The following is a 26,133-nucleotide window of genomic DNA, read 5'->3' as shown; positions in this document are numbered from 1 at the left end:
GATGTGTTTGTGTTTTCCTGTAGCACAATTTCTCTCAGTATAGCAGATCTCTTATTTTTAGATCTTGTATTGTTTGCTTAAAATAACTATATTTCATTCTAGTCACATACATTGTAAAAATGAAGGAAGGCATTTCATTAAATAGTAATTAACTGAGGCTCTTGTGGATACGTGTATGGTGATAGTCAAAACACAAAATTGGTAACTTGTCTTTTCTATGTGACTGCAAAAATAGGAAATGAAAGTTTTTTGGTTTTTGGTTTTTTCTCGCCTTTAACAAAACTATCCTACTGATTTTACAGTGATAAAAATTTTTAATCTAAGATAATGTATATCGTTCCTTCAGGTGTTTTGGGAGGCTGTATTATGTTGAGGGAGAGGAGAGCAGTGCTCACTTCTAAGTGCCCCAGCGTGACTGAGGGCAAACGCACAGTGAAGTGACTTGTGTTTGGGAATCTTGTTTTATCTTGCAGAGCTTTTTCACTAAGTTGTGAATGTTGGGGAAATTGGTTTGTTACATCTACCCTGTTAATAAACAGGAGTGATATAGAATGGTTTGAAGGTTGGTTTGAAGGTTGTCAGGATTTTTTCTTCCTGTTCCATGTGCTCATTGGAAAAGTGTGACTTTGTCAAATAAAGCCAGGCATTCTTTGGTTAAGTACATAAGTGAAGAGGGCCTTTGAATTTTAATGATCTGAGTGTAGAGATGATTTTGGTTATTATCTTCCTAATATCAGAAAAAAATATACTAGGCAAAGTAAAAAATATCTATGAAAAATATTTTTTATTTGACTAAAACATATTTTCCTCCTCTGTCAACTAAAGCCAACAACCGACCTGGAAAAAAAACGCAGCTGTGGTCGGGCAGAGTCGTACTTTCCAGAATTTCCAATAGGTTTAATGTCCCCTGTTGGGTCAGAACAGCCCCCCTTCGGGCCTTCTCAGAAGAGACCTCCTGAGGCCTGGTTTTACTTTTCTTTGGATAAATTGTTTTCAAGTACCTAGGAGAAAGTCATACATATAATGGGATCATTGTAATATAATAATATTTCTCCCTCTTAAAACTAATATTTTAATATTGATTCTATTTGTTTGAAAATTACTAATAATTTCAAACGAGTCATTTAGCTCCAGGTTTAACCTGTGTATCACATTGTTGTAGGTTAATCTTTGATTGATTGATTGATAAAATATCTTTAGCAAATATTACCCAGAGAGTTAATAGGCTTCTATTAATGAGTTTTATGTACATGTATAGTTGTGTGCCATGAGAATTTAGTAGAAATGCATTGTATTAATTCTGAAACTCTTACCAGTCCTGGCAATGGAAATTCACATTTTGGAATTTCCATGTAGACTTTTTACCATATCATCGGTTGTCATAGTAGCAGTCTCAATTGAGAATTGTGATTATATACTTTATCAAATGACTAGTTAATGAAAGCTCAATTATTCTGATGTAGTTCAGCCAGAATTCTGAGCCGGCATCTTGCCTGGTTAGGGGAGTAATTAACCAACCTAAAGAAGAGAGCCCTTTTTTTCTGTTGAGTTATATATATTTTACCTTATTTCACTGATTGTAAGGTGCCATCAGTTGTAAGGTATGCCTTTATTTTATGTACCAACAAGAAAGGGGAGGAACCTAAAGTTATACTCATAAAATGCCATCAATTATGAGATTCAGCCCAATTTCAGAGATGTTAAAATGTTGCAGTGGGGGAGAAAAAGGAATCTTATAACCAATAAAATGTAGCACAAGTCTATATATACATACATAGAGTTTTAGTTGGGTTTTGGTTATAATCATAATATTAAAATATAAAGAAAATTATAGTAAATAAGTCATTATTTCTGCCAAACATTATACAGATTCTTTAGTTCTAGAAATCTAGAATTGGAAACGATAAGAGAGACATTGTGTAGTCAACAACTTTTACACACAAGGAAACTTAACATGAGATCACTCAGAGTATATAAAAATTAGCAATTGATTATCTTGTTTACTAAAGGATCTTAAACTTTACGAAAGACTTTATAGTATTTTTTTAAATACCTATCATTAGAGTATCTCATATGATATATTTTATATGTTCCTTTCAAGATCACCTCATTTAACATATGATAGAGAATGATTTGGCATTTAGATGAGTTGTTTAATAGTCCAAACGAGGTACCCATAGACATAGCTATAATCATCAAATATCATGTTAACTGCTACATGAAATTTTAAAAGAATCGTTGTTCCTGCCTTCAAAGAATTGTCACATTCTACCTTTGGGCATTTTTTTCCGAATTTAATGTACAATTTTAAGGTTAACTGGAACTTTGTGTGGTGAATAGGAAATAGTGAAACAGCCCATGAGCCTCATCCCTCCAGCCACACAGAGGCATGCCTTGCCCAAGTGTTTGTCTTAGTTATCATCACCCTTGGTGCTAGAATTCAAATTGGGTCATTGTTGAGAGGCCAAATTGAGTTGCTAGTGTAGACATTGCTGGGTGGCTCTGGACTGCTTGCCGCTTTGGGCTCTCTCAGGAGGTGGGTACAGCCGGGTATCCACCAACAGGTGGTCTCGAAGTCCAGTGGACACCCAGCCTGGAGTGTGGGTTCCAGGTGCACAATTGGGCATTGTGTGGGACCTGATCACAGTGCACGACAGAGATCTTGGTTATTGAACCTCACCTGCAAAATCCGAACAAGAGGGGCTTCCCTGGTGGCGCAGTGGTTGAGAATCTGCCTGCTAATGCAGGGGACACGGGTTCGAGCCCTGGTCTGGGAAGATCCCACATGCCGCGGAGCAGCTGGGCCCGTGAGCCACAATTGCTGAGCCTGCGCGTCTGGAGCCTGTGCCCCGCGACGGGAGGGGCCGCGATAGAGAAAGGCCCGCGCACCGCGATGAAGAGCGGTCCCCGCACCGCGATGAAGAGTGGCCCCCGCTTGCCGCAACTGGAGAAAGCCCTCGCACGAACCGAAGACCCAACACAGCCAAAAATAAATAAATAAATAAATAAATAAGAAAATCCTTTAAAAAAAAAAAAAAAAAAATCCGAACAAGAGCCACAGCAAACCGGGGCCTGCTTGGTGGGGCTGGAGCAAGCCTGCAGATGGATGAAATGTCAGTAGCTGTAAGCCAGGAAGATTAGGAGGGCAGGGAGCCAGATGAATCTTTGGGTTTTTGTGTTTTGGAAAGTTGTATCACAAATATTTCCTGCTTTGGGTACAATTGTTACTAATAGTGGAAGTTTACCTTTGCAGAGTGTTTTCAACTTTTATCAAAGTGCTTTCACAAACATGTCATCTTGCCTTCAGGAGAAACCTGAAAGGGATGAGCTAGGTAGAATCACCCCATTTGGCAGATGAGTAGAATGAGGTTTACAGATTCTAAGTAACTAACCCTAAGTTCGCTAGTTATTGGCTTTTTTTGTTTTTCACTATACGGTGCCGCCCAATGCTTGACTGTATTTATTTCCAAATTTAACATGCATATAGTCTGTTTTCCAGCAACTGTTGCTATCTTTAGGGATTGCCACCATTTTGTCACTTATATTTTATACCTCCCAAATCACAAACATAACTTTTGCTCAGTACTGAAGAGAAAGATAAGCAAAACCAAAACAGTGTTCCATCATAATTTATCAGGTTATATTACTCTCCTCTGTTAGGTTCTGGAGGTGTCCAACCTGTAGCTGTTTAGGTGTCTTGTAGTAAACCAAATACAAGTCCAGACAAGGAGTGCAAGGTTAGAGCAAGTTAAACAAGAGTTGCCAGCGTTGTTAGTAGTTGACATCGCATTTGTTGGTGTTAACCGTGAATGGCTGGTTTTCTAATTTTCCTTTCACTGGAGAGACTCTTCTGTTTCTGAGTGGCTTCCTCATGGCTGCTGCGCTCCTGTGTTCCTTCCTGTTACAGTTCCTCTCCATTTCTTCCCAGAAAGTGTCCCTCTCTCATTCTTCCAGCAGTTGCTTCCTGCCAGGGTACAGAGTATATATATGTTCACGGTTTTCATAACTGTAAATTCGGACATGTGTTTTTCTTTTAAAGTAGATTAGAAATATGAAGATAAAGCATTACATAAGATTGTGGGGTAATTACTGTGGGTGAAAATTAGAGCGAGTGGAACAGACACAATTAAGCAAGCAGTCAGGAAATCTGCGCTCCAGTCTGGACATTGCCCCACAACCTAACTGTGGACTTTTCACAAATCCCGTAATCTTCTGGACCCCTAGTTACCTTATCTGTGGGACAGAGTTGCATTAAATGATTTCTATAGTCCCTTTTAGTTCCAAACCTTACTCAAGTCCCCAAACTGAATAAACAAGATTCTGTAATACCAAATAAAGACCGGATGTCTGGCAAACCTTCCAGTGGTGAAGAGGATGATCTAAGTGAGCTTAATTCTGTGCATAATTTTATTATTATCGGGAATTGATTGGGAAGAGATAAAGGTGATTGAACTTTCCGGCAGTTATAAAATTATCTGAAATCCACTGCTATTAGCTAACCTTTTCAGCTTGGTTCCTAATCTTGCTCACCATTGCATGCCCGACACCTAATACACTGCGTGATCAGCATGTTTGTATTTTGAGAATACTTTCATAAAAGATTGATGGGCTTCTTGACTTCACCTATTTATTTACTTTATGAGGGCAAATTAACCATGTCTCATAACAGCTTTAAAATTCAGGACGTGTAGGAACAAGTGGTATGCTAGTCAGAAAGAAATTTTAGAGGTGAAATTTGACAGTAGATACCAGGCTGGTATTCTTTATTCTTCAACCCAGTGGGTGATGTTTATGGGTTACGGATTCAATAGATGGGATTTTAACTATTTATATTCAATTTCAAGGGGGGGAAAGAAGCCATAATTTGTGTTTAATGAGATAGACTATAGAAATGAAAGCAGAAAATAAAGTGATACGATGAATATTTTGACTATTCAAATTAATCTGCGATTTCCATAACATTTTATTATGTTCTGCATCATGAGTTACTCTGAAAGACAGATATGGCTTCTCTTTCCAGAAAAATAAATGCAAACTCCCAATTTTGCATGTGATTTGAGGGGTTTGTTTCATGGGCTCCATTAAGTTGATGCAGCCTTGCCTTCTTCCTTGTCTGGTGGCCCCTAGTCCAAATTCCTGATAGGAAAGAACCCTGGGATGTTAAGCCTTAAAAGTCCTTGGAAATAATCTAGACCAGTGTTACTTAAACTATGGTCATGAAATCAATGGACTGTATCAAAACCAACATTAAAAAGAAAAGAATAAAACAGAAAATATCGGAGTGTTTCATAACATGCTAAGCATAAGTTTTGTTTTGTGACCTTCTTTCCATTTGTATATAGATATATGTGTTTATGTGTGTTAGTACCGGGTCTGAATACAAAATGGATTTCTTGCTGTGGATTGAGGGTAAAGTTTGAGAAACACTCATCAGTTCTGGATGAACCTCTTCATTGTGTAGGCGCTCTAAAGGCTAAATGATTTGTCCCGACACTCTCCCTCCCTCCCCCTCCCAACACACACACAGCTCTTTAATTTTTAGTGGCTGAGCCAGGACTGAACCAGACTATTTGATTGCTAATTGTGCTGTACCACAGTGCTAATTTTTTGAAATAGAATTTGAAGTAGATTATTTTAAAATATTAGGTGGTTCATCTGTTTCACACTTGGCATTTTTTAATCCTTTATTTTTCCCACTAATTGTCTCTGTCACTGCCCTTTAAAATAATTTGGGCTTGAGCTTCTTTTCCTGAGAATTGAAAAATATTTGGGGACCTCTCAGTTGGCTGTCTACACATCTGAATCATAGAATTTGACACTTAGGGGCTAATCAGAATTTCAGAACAAGACATGAAGGTTCAAAATTAAATTATTTTGAATTATTTGTCCATTCACTTGAAATGAATGTGAAACGTGGCTCCAGATGTTGATACCGGAACATTGGGAAGACCTTGTAGCATTCCCTTAGTCATGTATATGAGGTTTTCTCAAACTTGAATGTCATATAGATTACTTGGAGAGTTTTGTTAAAATACAGATTCTGATGCAGAGTCTGGCTGAGGTCATGGGTTTCTAACAGGCTCCCAGGAGGTGCTACTGCTGCCCCTTTGACCACACCTGCAGTAGCAGGGACCTTATATTAACTGCCTTATTATCGTGGTAAGAAAAGGTGGCTCTCAGCAAGCTTTTCATTGTCTTGATTTTATTAACATTTTCATGCCTTTCCAAATTGGCTACAAAAATTAAAATATCTTTCTTTTTTTTAAAAAAACTGGATTATTTTTTGTAGTTAAAAACATGTCTTTAAAACAGCCGTGCTCATCGGTCCCCACATCCGTGAATAAGGACAAGCCCCCTCTTTGCAGCACTGTTCTAGGTGATTCCAGTTTAATTCATATTTCCAAGCTTCTCCACAAAACTTAATTTTCTAAATAACTGAAACTTAATTTTATAAAGAACATTTTCTAAAATATTATATAATTTTCTTTCTTAAACTATTACGTGCACTTTTTCCTTTATTCTAGCGGTAAAAGAGCAGTGTGTTTTGGAGGCTTTTCTGGTGAAGGGTGTTGAACTATATGCAAAATGAATAAAAACCACAAAACTTCTAAGTTCATGTGTCTGTCTTTCATGCTTTTTGTCTGTTTTGTCTTTCCAGCTGCTGGTAAGTCTGTCTCAAAACGCTTCATTTCCCTTCCATGCTAATTGATTACTTCTGACCTGAAGGAGCCAGCTACTAGGTTTGTTAGAAGTACACAGGGAATTAATCCCAGTCAAAAGGAGCTCCCTGTCCTGGGGGCTTTCCTAGGATGGTGATGGTCAGGAAGTTCAGTAGCACTTGAGCAGGAGAGAAATCCTTTGGTTTTAATCATATTCTGAAAAGTTAGCTCTAATAGGAACTCACTTGTTTCTTCCTCGTGCCTTTCTCCATGTGTTTCTTTCTCTCTCTCTGTTTCACACACACACACACACATTGTGTGGTGAAGTGTGTTTGCAGGCAGTTGGAAGGTGTGTGTGTGTGTGTGTGTGTGTGTGTGTGTGTGTGAGCCCTATGACTGGGAATACGGTACTTGTAGTAAGTAAGTGGCACTTCAGGGTTTGTACGAAATGGGGGTGAACGACCTGTGCTAAAGACCATGGTTCTCTTTGCACACAGTCTGTCCTGCAGTGGCTTTGTAAACAGGTTTAAGAATAATAATGATGACAATAAAGAGGATATTCCTTGGTTCAGTTTAGTGATTCCGGGTCCCAGGGATTTAATGTCTGATTTCAGTTGTGTTATCTTTAGTAGATTGTCGGTTATAACAGCAACCAAAGCTCCCATTTGTTGGGCCCTCACTCTCAGGAACTCATTATTCAGATGGATGTGGTGCAGCAAGCAGGGCGGTGGTCATGAAGGTGCGTCAGGTGGGGGCAGCACGTGGCTGCCGCCCTTCAAACCAGTAGGAGTGATAGTGCTTCATTCTCCTCATTAGGCCCCCCTAGAAATGCATGCGCATGTGTGGAACCTGCAGCAGGTGTTTTGGTTTTTCCTTACTCAGCAAAGCTAGAAACGTTGGAGGGTTCACATCTATGAAAACCGTGTAGTGGTTGTTAGTACTGTTCTGATTCAAAGCTGAGAGAACCTGTTTGCATCTTAACTGTGCAGCATTGGAACATGTATCATTTTGGGTAGCCTTATTATTGGTTTTGTGTTAGAATTTGTGAATTACATTCTTTAAAACTGTGATGAGGCTAAATGTAACCATAACATTTAGGTTGGATTTTTTTGAAGTCCTAAACAGGGCCCCATTTCACATATTTTTAGTGAATTACAGCCTTTAAACACTGATTACCAGATTTGTCTCATTTGAATCTTATTTTTACATCCAGAATGTGTCTTATGTTTCAGTGCAGCTAAAGCAACTGGTATCATTTTAGTCTAATTAACAGTATTTTGTGATCTGGGACTCCTGTCAAAGATCATTATAGGAGCTAGAAAACACTGGGGGGTAAAATGAACACATGACCTCATCTCTTATTTGTACTAGACTATAACTTGCATTCAAAGAGACTAAAAAAGGAAAAAGAAAAATTTCATTCCTTCCCATTAAGCTGTAATAAATGTGTTTAATATGGATTTGCTATTAATAATCCCTTTTAGCTGGTAGAATGGAAGATTTTGTTTGAAGTACTAGAAACTAAATGCTGCCGGGATCAAGATTTTACTAGAAACAGAGTGGATATCAGTCCCTGCTTGTTTAACTGGGGGAATAAAAATGCACATCTACTGAAGAAAAATCTGTGGACATAAACTCTTCTCTTCCTGTTTTCCAATATATTTCATTGGTTGTTTATCTTATTTAAATGTACAATAATATAGTAGCCAAGAGAATGCAACTGCTGTTCCTTTAATATCAGAACTATGCACACTACAATAGGTGTCACTGTTTTGCTTGGTCCAATCATGACTGGTGACTTCAGCTATTGGCTCCGAGCACTGGCTGTCTGACTCCATCTGCAGGGCTGTAATACCTACTCTCCTCCGATCCATTCACCACACAACTTCAGCCGGCCGAACAGACTCACGCGGCTCCAGCACATCTTGCTAACCTAATTCAGAAAACAAGTGCTACGGCTCTCTGCCTGTCACCTTTGCTCAGTGTAGCATTTTCAGGTGATCTAGGAAACTGGGTTATTTTTATGAGCAAATAAGAGGAACAGGAATCATGATGGGGATGTATTTAACAGACCCAGTACTGGATAAAACTTAAAGCCAGTTTCTAATTCAACATAGTAAAAAGGTCACCTTGCCCGGCTGAGAAAAGAAGCAAAATATCAGCTTGCTGGTTTCTGTTCTCATCTTAGCTCGTGCTAGCCTCTTTTCCTTGATGCTCACACCGATTTGGAATATCTGGCTATAAAGAGAGACCTACTGTACTCATGGTAGATGACAAGGAAAAGAACATGAAATGTCTCACCTTCTTCTTGATGCTTCCAGAGACGGTAAAGAACAGATCCAAGAAAAGCTCGAAGAAAACAAATCCCAGCAGTAGCAGCAGCAGCAGTAGCAGCAGCAGCAAGTTGCCTCCAGTTTGTTATGAAATAATTACCTTGAAGACTAAAAAGAAGAAGAAGATGGCTGCTGATATATTCCCCCGAAAAAAACCAGCCAACTCCAGCAGCACCACTGTCCAGCAGTACCACCAGCAGAATCTCAGTAACAACAACCTTATTCCGGCCCCGAATTGGCAGGGTCTTTATCCCACCATTAGAGAGAGGTAAGTGCCGGGCTAGCATATTTACTTTAAAAGTTTTCCTGTGTTGAAGTTTCTGCTTTTGCACAACGTGTAATGTATTTTAACATAAATCTGTGTTTCCTCTTTTCCCAGAAGCTTTATTGGTAATGGAAAACTGCCTTGTATCTTTTCCAGAATAGTACAGCTGTTTTCCTCTTAGATAAAAAATGTTTTTGTAAGCTGTAACATTTAGGTGACAGGGTTGTGTCTGTGGGTTATAGAAGATAGAAACCTTTTATTTGTCCTTAAGTCTAAAGAAAAGTTTGGATAACTTTTTTTTTAAACTTCAGTTACTTCCATGTGTTTGCAGTGATTACAAACACAGTTGTATAGTTGGAACCTTTATTTGTAGCTTTACCCTGAAGTTATTAAACTGTTGTTTAGCTTGTGAACCTTTTGTGGGTTTTGTATGTTGGGGAGGGGGTGTTAAAACGCTGTGAATTAATGAATTGCCTCTGTTTACAGAAATGCAGTGATGTTCAATAATGATTTGATGGCAGATGTACATTTTGTGGTTGGGCCACCAGGTGGGACTCAGCGGTTGCCAGGACACAAAGTAAGCAACAGATGCATTACTCGTTTAGTACTGAGATTTACAAAGAGGGACCCTCTCCGTGAGCCTGGAACTTGGGGTGGGCAGCTTGCCAATGGCAGGCAGTGCGTGTTTCACCCGATCACAGAGAAAGCGCAGCGTCTCCAGAGGGCCTTGGCCACGCTTAATTTTTTTCTTTGTTTCCTTCTACCCTGCTTTATGTCTCAAACAAAAACATGCCCTCTTAACTCTACAGTCATGGGAAGTTGTTGTGATAGGTTAGGAAAGTCATATGTTTCCCCTTCTCCTAGAAATCAGTTAGATAAGCTTTTATTTTATTTATTTTATAATGAAGGAACTTGGGCATCAGTCTGTTAAAGCCTTGATAATTAGCAGCATAGAGACTGGTTTGCATGAGCTTCTGTCTTTTGCTTTCATGGCCGGATCCACTGTACCTTCCTTGGCTTTGTCAGTAGAGCAGGTGTTAGGTGCTCTGTGTCCACTAAAGCTGATTGCTTAGAGTTGTTTTTCTGGATTGATTTGCTGAAAATGTTTTCAATTTAGTGCATGAAATAAGATTTCCCTTTCTCCACAGTATGTTTTAGCTGTTGGGAGCTCTGTTTTCCATGCAATGTTTTACGGAGAACTTGCCGAGGACAAAGATGAGATCCGTATACCAGATGTCGACCCTGCTGCTTTTCTCGCTATGCTGAAGTAAGCATCTTGCGTATGTTTGGAAAGAGTTTGTTTATGCTGTTTTTGTGCTCTTATGGCTTCACAGTTAAGTATAACTTCCAGGTAATAGAAAAGAGAGACTGATGAAGAAAGTGGGTGCTGCTTACCTTGTATATGTTTTTGATGAAAACTCCTGTGCATCTTTCCATGGGGAACATGTGGAATGAAGCAGACGTTTACAATCACACCTTGGCATGGAATTTGGGGACAAGTGGCACCTATAGTGATTTCATTTTTAATGACTTATAATTAAAGAAAAACTTTCTGGTGTGTTATCTAATAGAGCATGTTCTCTCTGAAAGTATTGGGTGTGAAGAAGTCTTTAAAAAGACATAAATTATATTTTTGCTTCACAATTCCAGAAATTATATACATTATTTAAATACCACCAGTTAGGAGGTTTTTAAGTTTTCTAGGAGTTATTGTCTCCTATCAGCAAATATAAAACTTACTCTCTGTTGAAATTGTCTGATCTTGATGCACACATACATACACATGCTCTCACATGAAGTCAGATACTATTTCTCAAGGATAAGAGACATTTGCATTTTGTAGTAGAGGAGAAATTTTTGAAAGATGAATGATTTTCTATAGATTTATATGGATTTGTTCAGAAAAACTTTAATTGGTCATAAAGAAATGTAAGGTTATAAGATATAAATTTATTTAAAAAATAGTTTTCTCTCTCATGGGTCTTTTTCAGAATCCAGTAAATGTTAACCAGATAAACAGAATCTACTTCTGTGACCTGTGTTGGTGCTGGACAGTGTCATAGTCTACTGTGTGGTTAGGGTCCAGTGATTATTCTAAGTAATATTTAGGTGATTTTTCTTGATTCTCATTCTAGCACACCAAAGTGTATCAGAGTTCAAGGTTACCTGCTGCTGTGGGGATTTTGAGTCACTGGAATAAATTACAATGTTTGTTGAAAAAAATTATTCATTGGGTCAACAAGTTGGACAGTAATCCCACAAACATTTAAAATGTTATTATATATTGTCTTCTGCCTACTGAAAAATAAGTATTATAGTTAGTTCCAGAACTTTAAAGTGTTTAATTCTTTATGTGTAGTATAGTTTTGAAATCCATTTGCTGCTCTCTAGAACTTTCATAGTGGGGGATAGGGAAATTAAAGGCAAGTGAGCACGTGAAGTACCAAAACATAAGCTAATCCACTACTTTTAACGAACAGACACTTTGCGACCTTGGTAATGTTTTAGAGATATACATACGGAACTCAATTCTACCTGTAGCGATTTTTGTGTGTTGTTTTTTTCCCCAGTGAAGTTAGCTTTGTATATCTGACATTATTTCTGTTGCAGAGGAGAATGCTGACACTAGTTCGGCATTTTGGCATCACTGTAGTCAAGTAGACTGTTGTGTTGCCGCAGATATATGTACATAATTAGGAAACCCGAGTGCGAGTCACAAAATTCCATTTCACCTAAGCCATTTGACTCATCATTTGACAGGCATCTTTTCTTATAAATGTGTTGCCTAGAATATATCTTGATACAGCTTTTTAAAATTATATGAGCAGTCCACATAAAGTGGTAAGAATCAGACATGTAACAGGTGCCATTTACTGTCGTGCTGTGCTTGATCAGCACCGCGTGGTTGCCTGGGATAGCGGAGGCCAGGTTTTCCTCACCCCTGCATTGTGGGTGAGTAGCCAGTACTCCTGGAAAGGGGGCTGTCAAGAAAAAGGGAAGACTGCTCACTTGCCAGTTCCAGGGTAAGAGCTACAAAGTGCTGACCGTGCTGCAGAATCCTCCCCACGGTCCTGGTGCTGCAGGTATTCAGTCGAGCAGTCTTGCCATCTTGCCAGTGGCTGGCTTAGTCTATCAGAAAAGAGTAAGGGCTTCCTGGGAGAAAAAAATTCAGGTTCCATTCATGATTGTGGTCATTTTTCTCATTGCCATTCTTATATTTTTGTACTTTCTTACAGAAGCTATTGCTTATTTCCTGTTATATGTGTTTCACTAAGGAAAATGTCACAGCAAGTAGCTAAACACCTTAGCTAGAAAAATTTTTTAATTATGTTATTAGTATGTATTTTTTACTCATGTGTAGTTCTTACTATCTCTTAGCCACAGCATCTAAAAGAAGCAGATGATTTCTATCTTTACATACCATCTTGGGAGACTGCCACTGTCCCCCAAAACAATAAGAAGTATCTTATCTCCTGAAATGGGGACACTTCACAGAAGCACACAAACAGTGCATACTTAGACTTTCTTACTTTGTTTTTTAATTAAGTATATCTGGAAATAATGTATTCTTTAATTCTGAAGGTGGAAGGAATGTGTGGGGGAGAAGAAAGAATTTAGAGTTTAAAAAAAAAAAAGCCAGATACAAAGCCTGCGTTGGATTCTATGTAAAGTTAACTGGAAGATAGCATTGGAGCCCATATTTAAAAGTCTACTGCACTTGGAACTACTTGAAAAATATCTTAAGATCAGGTTTTGTTTTGTGTTTAAGGGAAATTCAAGTCATTCTTATATAATAGCGTCAAGATGCAATCATTGCTAACATTATAGTGTTGATATTAAAGATACTTGTTTCCATCTGAATTTGCAGAAACATTTTTAAGTAAGTCTACATACATATATTTCTCCTAAAACATGGGGGTTATTTTTAACTAAATATAGTATAGTATATATAATAGAATTTTGCTATATTTTTTCCTCATATTCACTATTTTTGATTTCAGTCCTTTCTCAAACAGTTCTAGTATCTTCTATTTTTTGTAGCTTTAAAATACAGGCTAGAATGGTTACATGAAGTTAATGTCTTTAATAATACAGAGTTGCTACTAAGTTGAAATATTAATAACTTATGAATGTATTTCAGATGTTGCTTTAATGTCTAATCATGTTTGTAATAACTGTCCCATAAGATGATTTTCTTGGAACTAACTTGAAAGTAGTTACATCTTTTCTCACTGGACACGCTCATTTCTGTGAAAATTCCATTTACATGCAGCGCTCTTTCTTACAGATACATCTATTGTGATGAAATTGACTTGGCTGCTGACACAGTCTTGGCCACTCTTTATGCTGCCAAAAAGTACATCGTCCCTCACCTTGCCCGGGCCTGCGTCAATTTCCTGGAGACCAGCCTGAGCGCCAAGAACGCCTGTGTCCTCCTGTCCCAGAGCTGCCTGTTTGAGGAGCCGGACCTGACCCAGCGGTGCTGGGAGGTGATCGACGCCCAGGCCGAGCTCGCTCTCAAGTCTGAGGGGTTCTGTGATATTGACTTCCAGACACTAGAAAGTATCCTCCGCAGGGAAACTCTGAATGCCAAAGAAATTGTGGTTTTCGAGGCAGCTCTCAACTGGGCTGAAGTGGAATGCCAGCGACAAGATCTGGCTTTGAGCATTGAAAACAAGCGCAAGGTCCTCGGGAAGGCGCTTTACTTGATCCGCATCCCGACCATGGCCCTGGACGATTTTGCAAACGGTGCTGCACAGTCTGGAGTCTTAACTCTGAACGAGACCAACGACATCTTCCTTTGGTACACCGCGGCCAAGAAGCCCGAGCTGCAGTTCGTGAGCAAAGCCCGCAAGGGCCTCGTCCCGCAGCGCTGCCACCGTTTCCAGTCGTGCGCCTACCGGAGCAACCAGTGGCGCTACCGGGGCCGCTGCGACAGCATCCAGTTCGCCGTCGACAAGAGGGTGTTCATCGCGGGCTTCGGGCTGTACGGCTCCAGCTGCGGCTCGGCCGAGTACAGCGCCAAGATCGAACTCAAGCGGCAGGGCGTCGTCCTGGGGCAGAACTTGAGCAAGTACTTCTCAGACGGCTCCAGCAACACCTTCCCCGTGTGGTTTGAGTACCCGGTGCAGATTGAGCCGGACACCTTCTACACGGCCAGTGTGATCCTGGACGGCAATGAGCTCAGCTACTTTGGACAGGAAGGCATGACGGAAGTTCAGTGTGGCAAAGTCACCGTCCAGTTCCAGTGCTCGTCGGACAGCACCAACGGCACCGGGGTGCAGGGGGGGCAGATCCCCGAACTTATATTCTACGCTTGAGCACGCTTCCCGGAGCAGTGTGGGCTCTGAGGTGCACACCACACTCCTCCTTGCTTGATGCTTAGCTCAGCTGCAGATATGCGATCAGCGCAGGTAATTTGTAATGAACGGAGCTGTAGGCAGGTTCTAATTTCTTTCAACCTTTTAATTATGTACAGACAAAAATGCGGCATTCAGCTTTTAACTCTATGCCTAAAAGAGCCAAGTTCTCATCAAGGCTTGTGGTTCTTAGAGTTGGATCTATACATCTGGGGAGATTTTTGAGTTCTTTTCCAACTGCCCCACTGACCTCCCAGTTTTGTCCCTCTTAGGAAGATTTTCAGATCACCTCAAATTCCCTTTTGGGCTTTATTTTAAATAGGAATAAATAGTCTAAAATAACAATAACAAGAATTATTTTTAAACAGAACCCCTCACTTCCCGAAAATCAGATAAACCTCAGTGTACAATTTTGAAAGACGTTTTGCTTCATAATTAATAATTTAGAAAGTAGACAGTAGTCACCTTTACCTTCTTATTTTATTTCCTTTTAAATATTTTACTTTTGGGCATTGCTTTTTCTTAAATCCTAAATTCATAAGATTGTTAAATTTTAAACTGCAAAGTGTCAATGTAAAGTAAGCAAGTAAGAAATTTGAAGTTTTAGGTCATGACTTTTGCTACAAACAGATTTATATTCTTTTAGTTTAGAAGACAGAATATTGCAGTACAGAGACTTCTTTTAGAAGTAACTAAATTATAAAATTTTATTGTCATTAGGAAAAAGTTGCAGGCCTTTTAATTTAAACTAAAACGGTTTTAAAAGGAAGCCTAAAAAAGGTCCCATACGACAAATACTTTAATTGATGACATATTATAACACAGAGTTTGAAAAAGTCAGACCCTTTTCCCTGCTTAGATTCTGATCCCTGCCATTTGCGGGTTTTCAAAAGTTGTACTGTATAGCATTCCTATTCCCTTTTTCCCATGAAAAGAGGACCAAACAATTCTTTAGATGAATAGAATAACAATTAGTTTTGTAGCACCACATGTTAATGTAATAAGATATTTTATTAATTGATTTTTTTTTTTTTAATCTGAAATGTACTTCACCGGATCTACTTTGACCACATTGTATCTTCTTAGTTAATTATAATTCTGTCCTGTTCCTGGACTGCTAGAATCTGGCCTCTGGCCATCTTAAAGTGCCAATATATGCCTGCAGGGTTTTTAGAAAATGGTCTAGAGCGATACACTTGATGATACCTAATAGTCACTGCCTCAGCATCACATCCAGCTCTCTTATTTGTCCACGGATAATGTAAACAAAGGAGGGAAAAGCTCATCAAAACATTCTCTTTCAGCGAAGGCTTGTGCTGGCTTAGTGCCCGTGACCCTGGTGGTGTCCACTGTGTTCACTCCCAGTTGAAGTATCCATGTGTTTCTGGGCAGCTTTTCTGCCCAGCGTGATCCTGAGATGGCTTCCCCGCCACCCAGAGTGTGGTCGCTGGCCGCCTCCTTCTCCTGCTCTGTGAGCCCGAAGCTGGCTCTGGAGCAGGGGTTAGTCCTGGGGTGGGTGTGTGCGTGGGTGCCCGTGCGCGTTCAGGTGCGTGCCAGCTCAGGAATTGTCTCCTCCCTGCCTGGTCAGTGAGGGCTGGGACAGAAATGGTCCCCCTGCTGGCCCCAGCTGGGCCCCAGTGAGTGACTGCCTGTGCTTCTGGGCCACTAGTCCCCCTGTAGACGTGGGCTTGTTGCTTCGGCCAGCTTCCCTGATGGAGGAGAACACTGGATTACGGGAAACGTTTTAATCACCTTTACCATTACCTATGTGTGTTAGCGCAGATGATCAAAAGCTATCATGGTGATTATAGATGAGTATTCCCAGGACAACTTTCCAAAATTATCTAACAATTATTTCTTATTAGCAAGATGACAGTAGTTTTTGGCAAACTATGAAATAAAGGTACGTTTTCAATTTAAAAAATGCTTCTACAAAGGGTATTATTTATAAATTATGGTTAAACATTTCGGTAACTCATAGTTACTTTGCAAATTGGTAGACTATATACCTAATTGGAAGGCACTCATTTTTAAGCCAGAGGAGAAGAAACTTTATTTAGCACTAATTTCATCATATCAGATTGTTGGCGGTGGGTGTGATAACCTTAGAGTGAAGATTGTTCATTCAGTAACACCCATGGTCAGTGCTCCTGTTAGTAGCTGCCCTCCAGAGGCTGGGGAACCGCTGGGTGAGAGCCACGTGAGATCCTGTACACTAGGTGTGGAAGAACTTAATTTTATATTAATTACTATCACCTGAAAAAGAAAAAAAAAAACAAAACCCATCCATCATCTGATTGGCTGGTGCCAAGATCTGTGGGTTAAATTTGAAAGTTGTATTTAAAACAAGAAAACTTTATCTTTTAAATCCTATTCTCCCTTCTGCATTTTCAATGACATGGAATTAAGGCTAATGTGCTTGCTTTATTTTCTTTGGTAATCTCAAATTTTGTAGCTTTTAAAACTAGAAACCATTGTTCTGACAAGGCGGGCAACTGTAGTGTATAAATGCAACTTTATTAAACAATGCCCTATAGATGCTTTTCCCAATGTATCTGGCAGTCTTTGTCATTGTTTATATCCTGGGGATAAGGGGAACTAGGCTAGCAGTTCTAATGTAACATTCTTTAAGCATATCTTAATATAGTATTTAAGTAAATGGTCTAATTTCTACATAACTGTTGCACTGAACTGTCTTTTTTTTTAAGGTGTTTAAATAAGCTCGCTAATTCAAGACACTAGCCACTTGTGCATCAGTGTGCTTGAATTCAGTAGCTTACAGCATTATTTATGAAGGAAAAATATATAAATATGAAGTACCTCATGTTGAATGTTATTGTACTGTATTTTTAATGTAACAGTGCAGATCTTGTTAGACACATGAATGTATATAATCATGTTAAGTGAAAATAAAATAAAACTGGTTCATAGATTTGTTTTCCTTAGCATTTTTGTAGGTCCCTTGAAATAGTAAAAAAAAAAAAAAAACAACAAAAAAAAAACTCATTCTGGCACTTTTGGTGCCACTTATATTTTACAGAGATGGTTTTTTCAGGAGCATTTGTTTGCTAAGTTATTCACATATCCTTGATCCCTAAAGAAGTAAAAATCTGAGGCAAAAGCATACAAGAACAATGAATATGTTAATCAGTTGCATTGTGGAAAGCCTGACTGTTAAGTTGATGAGAGGGAGTGAATGGATACATTTATATTCCAGGAATGGAGTTTGTGGTTGGCTGGCATTCTGGGTAGAGTTGCTCAAATGTCTTGTAGATCTCCCTGTACTCTGGGCTGTTGACACCAGATCACATCTAGCTTTAGATGTGACCAGTGCTGCTGCTTATTCCTGCTTTGTTATAATTGCTTACATCTAGGAATAAAAAAGATAAATGTCATACGACAATTGTGAATATAATTTTTATGTCCTCAACTAGTTTTCCATTATATTTCCCTATATCAAGTACATATATACACACACACACTCATATATAATTATACACACATGTACATTTTTTTTTTTTACCACAGCTTTCTGTTACTTTTATACTAGAGTTTATTATGAAACCCTGTGTATTTGCTTAACTACTTCATCTACTCATAGTTCAGTTTCTATAGCATACCTACTCAAAGGATTTTTGGAATTATTCCAAAGAGTAAGAGAACTGGAAATACCCATTCTCATCAGCGTAATTACAGATACAACCTGGATTGCAAAGATCTTTAATCCAGGAAAGTCTTAGTCATTATCTCTTCTGGTGCTCTTTAAACTTAATCCACATGTGTTTGTTTTCAATATCCCAAGACAATTGGAAATGATCCTCCTCTTCTGTTGGCACTCAGGATCAAAATGTCATTGAAATTACACTTTCTTCCCAGTTGACTCTTTGGCTTGCCTACAAAAGCCATGGACTTAAACTTGGGAAAAAAACAGGAAGGAGAAAAGCATTCCTGAGGAACTAAATAGCATGAAACTTAAAGGCCGAAACAAGCAGATGGCCCTGAAAACCAGGGGTACCTTAAGTATTTGTTAGAGAGGGCTGCACGTGCCTTTGAGATGCTGCAGTAGATGACTACGCTTTTGATTTCTATCAATAATTAATAGATTTCAGCATTTTTTTCTGAGCCATTTACATTTATTGACCAACTATTTCCTTTGCTCAAAACTTCATGTTATCCTCCACTTTTTAGAATAGATCATCTAACAAAACTAAAACCAGAGGAAAATTTCAACAATAGGACCTCTTTGTTTATTTCCATAACCAACCTAAGCACTGGTGAGATAAGTTTCTCAACCAAGATAGGGTCAGGTAGGTGAGAAGAAAATACTTTTGAGGAAGAGAGGAAGACAGTGGTTCACCTTATCACACCAAGCAGTGTAAGACACTAGCATCTGTAGATCAGTCACTGAAGAATCGTTGGGTACCTTTTCCCAACTGGGCATCTCCCCTCTGTTTCTTCTTCTGAGCCTTTTTTGAGTGAGGGCGGTGGGGAAGGTGCAATTCCTATTTATGCAGATCTTAAATGTCCCTATAATGGTAGTTTTCTATTTGCCTGTTTACTTAAATGTCCATTGGACAGCAGTTTTGCCAGCAGATGCTACTATTTTATACTTGAGCTTCTAACAAGTTCCTCACTTCAAGATATATAGTTAAACAAAACACCTACCCTTTACTTTGTCAAATATGTACTTTGTGTACAGGACATAATTAAAGTTGCCTATTAGACTACTACCACTGAAATGTTAGTTTGCTCCTACTGATTCCTCTTGAAGCTGTTCTTGGTAGTAATGAAGCTAAGTGCTGTGAAGAGAGGCTGTGCTTTAGAATTTAAGGATGAATTTTTCACTTAATGCAACAGCAGTACAGAAAATTATTTCAAAATTAAGGTGTATTTTTTGTTTTTATGACTTAGGTGAACAGTTTATATTTAATAGACTATCTCTTTTACATCAATTTGTTTTAGAGGAATGAAATTGTACCTGGAAAATTTTAAAAATAAGTCATCCTAGTGGCCTTGTTAATTTAATTTAATTTTTTAAAAATTTATTGAATTATAGTTGATTTACAATGTTGCGTTAGTTTCTGCTGTACAGCAAAGTGACTCAGTTATACGTATATATATTCTCTTTCATATTCTTTTCCATTATGGTTTATTATAAAATATTGAATATAGTTCCCTATGCTATACAGTAGGACCTTGTTGTTTATCCATATAGTATCCATATAGTATATATATATACTATATATACTATGTTGTATATCTATATAGTTTGCATCTGCTAATCTCAAACTCCCAATCCATCACTCCCCCACCCCCTCCCCCTTGGCAACCACAAGTCTGTCTCTGTCTGTGAGTCTGTTTCTGTTTCTTGGATAAATTCATTTATGTCATATTTTAGATTCCACATATAAGTGATACCATATGGTATTCTGTTTCAGACTTACTTGATTTAGTATGGTAATCTCTAGGTCCATCCACGTTGCTGCAAATGGCATTATTTCATCCTTTCTTATGGCTGAGTACTATTCCATTGTATATATACCACATCTTTATCCACTCATCTGTTGATGGACATTTAGGTTGCTTCCATGTCTTTGCTATTGTAAATAGTGCTGCTATGAACAGGGGTGCATGTATCTTTTCCAATTAAAGTTTTGTCCAGGTATATGCCCAGGAGTGGGATTGCTGGATCATATGGCAACTTTATTTTTAGTTTTTTGAGGAACCTCCATACTGTTTTCCATAGTGGCTGCATCAATTTACATTCCCACCAGAAGTGTAGGAGAGTCCCCTTTTCTCTACACTCTCTCCAGCATTTGTTACTTTTAGACTTTTGGATGATGGCGATTCTGACTGGTGTGAGGTGTTACCTCATTGTAGGCCTTGTTAATTTTAATAAGTGCTGCAATAGCATACAGCATAAAGACTGTTTTGTGAGAAACTGGAAAAGTCTGTGAAATATTATGATATATAGCAGTCTTTACTGTGGCTGTACAATTTGCATTTTCATTCCTAAACTATTACGTTCAAAATATAATCAAAGGGAAGATAATGACTATTTAAGGAAGCTTCAAACAATCTTTCAAAGCTTGAAATGGAGGGTAGTACCTTCTGCTATATAGTAGAATACATAAAAATGTACTTTTTGAGAGACATTCTATGCATCTTATGGAATTTCCACTTTTGTGTATGCCTTAACCAGCCCTGAACTTAAAAGTTATTTCAGCATCTCTTCCAATAGTGCTGAAACAAACCCTCAGAACACCTGAGCCTTATCCAATTCAAAGTTCAAGAAAAATTTCAATTCTAAGAATATTTGGAGGCATAAGTGGACTAAAGAGTTTTTAGTATTTACTGTTTCTTGGATAATGTAGCTCCCCAGGAAAGACATATCAGGTTTAATGAATCATTCAGAGGATTAACTCAACGTTCATTCATTCATTGATCATTCGTGGATTCTTTGTTTCATCCCAGGCAGTAAGAGGTGCTAGGAGACAAGGTGAGTGCTTTCAGAAGCTTCTGGTCCAGTGCAGTGCTGCTGTGCTGTTAGCACAGAGGATTGTGCATTGCTGGCCTCTGCCCTCTGATTGGGTTGGTCTTGGGTGGGGCCTGAGAAATTGCCTCTCAAGGAGCGTCCACATGATGCTGACCGACACTGTTGTCCGCAGATCATACTTTGAGTAGCACCCATCTAAGTGAGTGATGTGTCAGGGAGGGGCCGGTACAAAAATAAACCAGTAGGGTTAAGGGGCAGTAGAGAAATGGCTTGGCTACTATGGGACCAATGGAAAGCCTTGGGTGGACCAATCAGCCTTGGGTGGAAGAAAAAGTGATGCTTGAGCTGGGTTTTGAAGGATGCATTAGAATTATCTAGTGCAGAATTATCTAGTGTAGACTGATGACGCAAATTAGAGGGAAGGGATAGGGATGAAGGGAATTCCAGGAGAGAAACAGCAGGGGGATAGGATTGGGAACAGCTGGATATGGCTCAAGTAAAGGGTACCCGTGGGAGAACGAGGCCGTCTGCTGTGTGCCAGCCTTGGAGCAGGATGATGAACCGGGCAGGAACGTGGAGCACTTCACATATTGGGCTGAATTATTTGGCTTTTATCCACAGGAAAAAGCAGTGACATTGAAGAGGTTTGAGATGAGACGGCAGTTTCGTGTTTTAAAAACGTCTTTCTGAACTTAGGGAAGGGTAGACTGGATTAGACTGGAGGCAGGAGGAGAGGGTAGGGCTGTGAGTAATGCAAGCAAAGATCAAAGGGGGCCGGGAAATGGAGAGAAGGATGAAGATTCTAGAAACATTGAGGAGAGACAACCGGGCTGCAGTGGCTGTGACATCCAGTCAAAAGGGGGCTTGTGAAGTTGGAATGAAGCCTCTTGCTTTATATTTAACCTTATGGAAAGGGAAAGAAAACAGTTTTTACTCTTACCATCCTCTGTAGATGGTTTATAGGTACCCATCCTTGATTCTAGGATTCTTTTAGGAAGAAGGAAAAACAAAGAGAGTCAACTTAGGGTGCTGGCTTATAACTTAGACTGCAGGCAGACTGCCTGGATTTGAAGCTCTAGCTGCATGTAAATTCAGGCAAGTTACTTAACCTCTCTGAGCCTCAGTTTCCTCAAGAAAGACAGCAGTAATAATAGTGCTTCCTAATAGGGTTATTATGATGATTAATATTTCTAAAGCACTTGTGACAGTACCTGGCAAACAGGAAGTATCATAAAAGTGTTAAGTGAAACAAAATATAAAAGGCCACAAATTAAACCCATGCATTTTCCTCATATGTGCCTTTATGTGAACCAGTTTTAGTTTACACACACTTTTAAAAAGTTGTCAATGCAGACAATTAAAAAGGGTCATTTTGTTGCTGTTCTTTTAAATAAACTATGGCCAATAGGTAGGGAGTATATAAAGTTACAAAGAGCTATATTGTTGAAGAATTCTCATATTTTAGCTGTATGTCTAGTAAGTATTTAAATTCTGTCATGTTAATGAGAGACAACTGAGGTAGGTGGATTCTAGCATGTCAGATGCCTTCAAAGCTAGGAAATTAGGATTCAGAAAATTACTCTGTAAAAGAGTACACAGCGGGTTTTCGAAAGACCTTTTGAAGACGTCTTCCAGAAGGAGTCATTTTGCAGGTGAAAGAATGTCGCCTTTGCTAGTTCTGCTGGAGTCAAAATAAGCTCTTTTTTCTTGGCTTACAGTCTCAGACAATTTTGGATATAACCCCTTCTCCAAGTATTTGGGGATTAAAATCAGTTTTAGCTTTGACATTATTTGCTGTGTGTTGAAAGCAGGTTTGACCTTCATTATGAGTGATGTGAATATTACAGGGAATATTTGAAGGGCTAATTGTTTTTATTCAGGTAAACACAGGTGTGTCAGAAGCCCCGGCATCTCCGAGTCCGTGTCCCCCACTGTGGGTGGCTCTCCACCTGCCCTCCCCACGATGTCCTCCATCTGTAGGCTTACCTAGTCCTGAGCCAGTGCTGGGCCTTGGTTTCCTGGAAGTTAGTTTCTGGTCCCTTGTTCTGGGTTCTCTGTTTTGCAAAATAAGCCCTCAGGAGCCTTACCCCCCAGAGATTCTCATTCAGGGGCCAGTCGCGTTTATGTGAAGCTGAGAGCAGGTATGAGGGACTCTGATGCCCATGAAAGGTTGAGAACCCCTGGTGTAGAAAATGTGCTGAAAAAAATACACCCACATGGACATTTAGCTTCAGCACCCTGTTCCCTGCTGGGGGCTCTGGCACCACAGGCACACCCTGAAATCAGTCTGATGCTTACGTTCCGAACCCATGAACCCTGAAGCTCACCCCAAACAACCCCAGTCTGCGTTAGTGGATGAAATAAACTAGGGGTTTCGGAAGGCCCAGCCTCTGACTCCCTGACTTCTTGACCCTGAGCTCTGTTTGTTGAGCTCACTCTTCGTCAATCTCTCTGTACCCCCCAGCCCTCCACCTGCACCCCCGAGTTCATAGCCCCAGCCCTTTCATCAGTGTCTGGTCCCAGCGCTGGCCCACTGGACCATGCCACCTGCTTCAGTTCTGATCACCATTAACTGGTCTCAGTGCCTGCCCATGTTGGGGACTCCAGTTCTGAGCCCTGTCTCTCTAACATTCCGCTTGCTTCAAGTACGTGCTGGCCACTCGGCCTGCGGGACCTCCTCTCCCAGCCTCCAAACCCAGGCTGATATTCCCGCCCCCTGGTCCTGGTGGAGCCCCTGCCCAGCCTGTTCTGAAGCCCCCACTCCCTGTTCTCTTCTTCTTACCTCCAACCTGACCCCCAGAATGACATACATAAAATACATTTGTTAAAGTACAAATGCAAAATACAAATAATACATATAATGCAAATAATACAAATACAAATAATGCATAGCAGACACACACAAGCTCAGTGTAGCACTGCAATACATTTATGCTCCCATGTTCGGAACAGCTGTGGGCTGTCTTGGCAGCTCTGCTGACTTGGCCTCACGTGTGAGGGTTGGCTGGGGTGGCTTTTCTCCGATCGCCACTCATCCTCCAGAAAGCTAGCCCAGGCGTGGTCTCGTGGCGATGGCCGAGGCACAGGAAAGTCACCTGCATCAGGAGGAAACGTGCAAGGCCTCTTGAGGCTTGGTCTCCGAACTTGCACGTCATCACTTATGCTGTGTTCTGTCGGCCAGAACAAGTCAGAAGGCCACGCAGATGCAAGGGGTGGGGAATTAGACTCTACCTCTTTACTGAAAAGGGCAGCAAAGTCATGTGGTGAAGGCTGTGGATAAGGAGGGGGTGGCTGATTGGGTCATTTATGCCATCAGGCGGCCACAGCATTTCACCTGAATGTTGGAGGGGCCCACGTGAACACACTGTGCTCCTTCGAACTTGGACCCCAGACTCAATTCCCGCTGAAGTTGCCCACGGAGAATCCACTTGGGCAAAAAAGCATTAGTGAACATGACTGTTTTATAGGGGAGAGGAGAAGGAATCCCTTTCTCGTACTCACAGCATAAACTGCCCAAACATTCACTTAGCAGGTCTCCTCCCCAGGTAACTAGTTGGTTCTGCTAACAAGAAGGTGTTTCTTGTCCCGAATCCTCCACGCACAGCTGTAGCTTCTCCTCAGACCACATCTTGCCCCCCTATCATCTCCCGCTCCTCAAACTGGAGCCTTCACCTGGAGTTAGTACACACCTCAGTGCAAGATTGTCTTGTCACTTACAGCATCACTTCCGCTCTTGTTTACATCCCCCTTAGCACTGCTGTACAGTTGTACTCAGAAGCCAGGCCCTAGTAAAACAAGTAAAGGTTGTGGAGGTGGATGGTAAGGAGCCTTTCCCTCTGTGTGTCTTCATCATCATTAGCAGCAACACCCCAGGAGACCTAAGATGGTCCAAGAGCTTCTTCCAGGTACAGGAGGATGGGGAGTGTTGGCCCTCAGAGGGTCAGGAAGGGAAGAGGGAGTTGGACTTGGATATAACAGCACAGCCAACCCTTGGGGGATAGACATAGAGGGTTGGCTGGAGCAGGGAGAAAGGATGGGGTCTCAGGTGAGCAGGAAATCTCACACAGCTTCTCTACTGGGAGCTTCTCATTTTCTCATCTCCTCAGGAATCCCTGACCTGTAACCCACCCAGGAGACGCTCAGCAGGTGGAAAAGTTTAGGGAGAGCCCACCCGCTGGTGGCCTGGGCACATCACCTGAACTCCTACGGTTTGTTTGGCGAGCACTTGCTTAATCGGCTCTGTCTTTTGTGACCGTATCACCGAACAAGTATCCCGTGTGGCCTTTGTAACACTGCTTTGTCACCTCACACGTGCATTTGTCAGTCAGCTCTTTACTCTCCGGTCTTTGGGGAGATGTGGCAATGCCCTTGATTCTGCTTCCGTCCCTTTCTTCTCTGAGGAACCCCTCCCTTGTCAGAGCCCCTGCTTTCTCTCTGTTCCCCTCCCGCAGTACAGAAAGTTTTAACTGGTGGAGTATCCCAGATCCTGCATTCCCCACGGAGGAACTGTACTTGGTTACTATTAGTAACCAGCCAGAGCCTCTATTGCTGAAAGAGTTGCTAAATTTGGGGAAGAACTGCATTCCTTCCTCAAATGTCGGATTTATCTGCCACATGGGTTTATCAGAAATCAAGAGAGAAGCAGCTCATGCCTTAGAAAAATCAGGCTTCCCCTTAGAAAAATCCCATGACTGTAGGTACAGTTGGGTTGGAGATATAACATCCAGTGTGAATGGGAGCCTTGGGAGCCGGTGGCTTCCCAGAGATTGGCTGTCATCCACCCAATCAGAAACCCGGGCTGAATTTGAGCATCTCCCAGGCCAAACCTCTTCCCAGCTACACAATGTTTAAGGTTCTCATCCCCCTTCCCTGCCCCCTTCCACTCCACTCAGGAGAAAGGCACGTCCCTATACAGACAGCTCCCGAGAAAGCTTAATCAAGCAGAGCGAAGACTGCAACCATTTCCAGTAAGATTCCCGTGTCCTGACTGACCAAATGTGCAAGAAAACTCTTATTTGGG

General features: G+C 40.5%; 1 protein-coding gene across 4 annotated transcripts in view; it reads left to right on the top strand.

Annotated features, from left to right (window-relative positions):
- Positions 1–17,547, top strand: part of BTBD3 (BTB domain containing 3) — a 39,195-nt gene extending 21,648 nt beyond the window's left edge. For 3 of the 4 annotated variants that reach the window (XM_057529676.1, XM_057529674.1, XM_057529673.1), the window contains 4 exons: positions 8,981–9,260; positions 9,744–9,834; positions 10,406–10,524; positions 13,546–17,547. In XM_057529676.1, the coding sequence (XP_057385659.1) occupies positions 9,118–9,260; positions 9,744–9,834; positions 10,406–10,524; positions 13,546–14,578 (1,386 nt within the window). In that variant the 5' untranslated portion in view covers positions 8,981–9,117 and the 3' untranslated portion in view covers positions 14,579–17,547. Of the gene's footprint in view, positions 1–8,143; positions 9,261–9,743; positions 9,835–10,405; positions 10,525–13,545 lie in introns of all 4 variants that reach the window. The other variant, XM_057529675.1, reaches the window with a different exon arrangement.
- The last annotated feature ends 8,586 nt before the right edge of the window (positions 17,548–26,133 follow it).

This window comes from Balaenoptera acutorostrata, chromosome 15 (genome assembly GCF_949987535.1).
Source record: "Balaenoptera acutorostrata chromosome 15, mBalAcu1.1, whole genome shotgun sequence".
NCBI lineage: Eukaryota > Metazoa > Chordata > Mammalia > Artiodactyla > Balaenopteridae > Balaenoptera > Balaenoptera acutorostrata.
The sequence above is the reverse complement of the archived record's forward strand: the minus strand, read 5'-3'. Positions and strand labels throughout refer to the sequence as shown.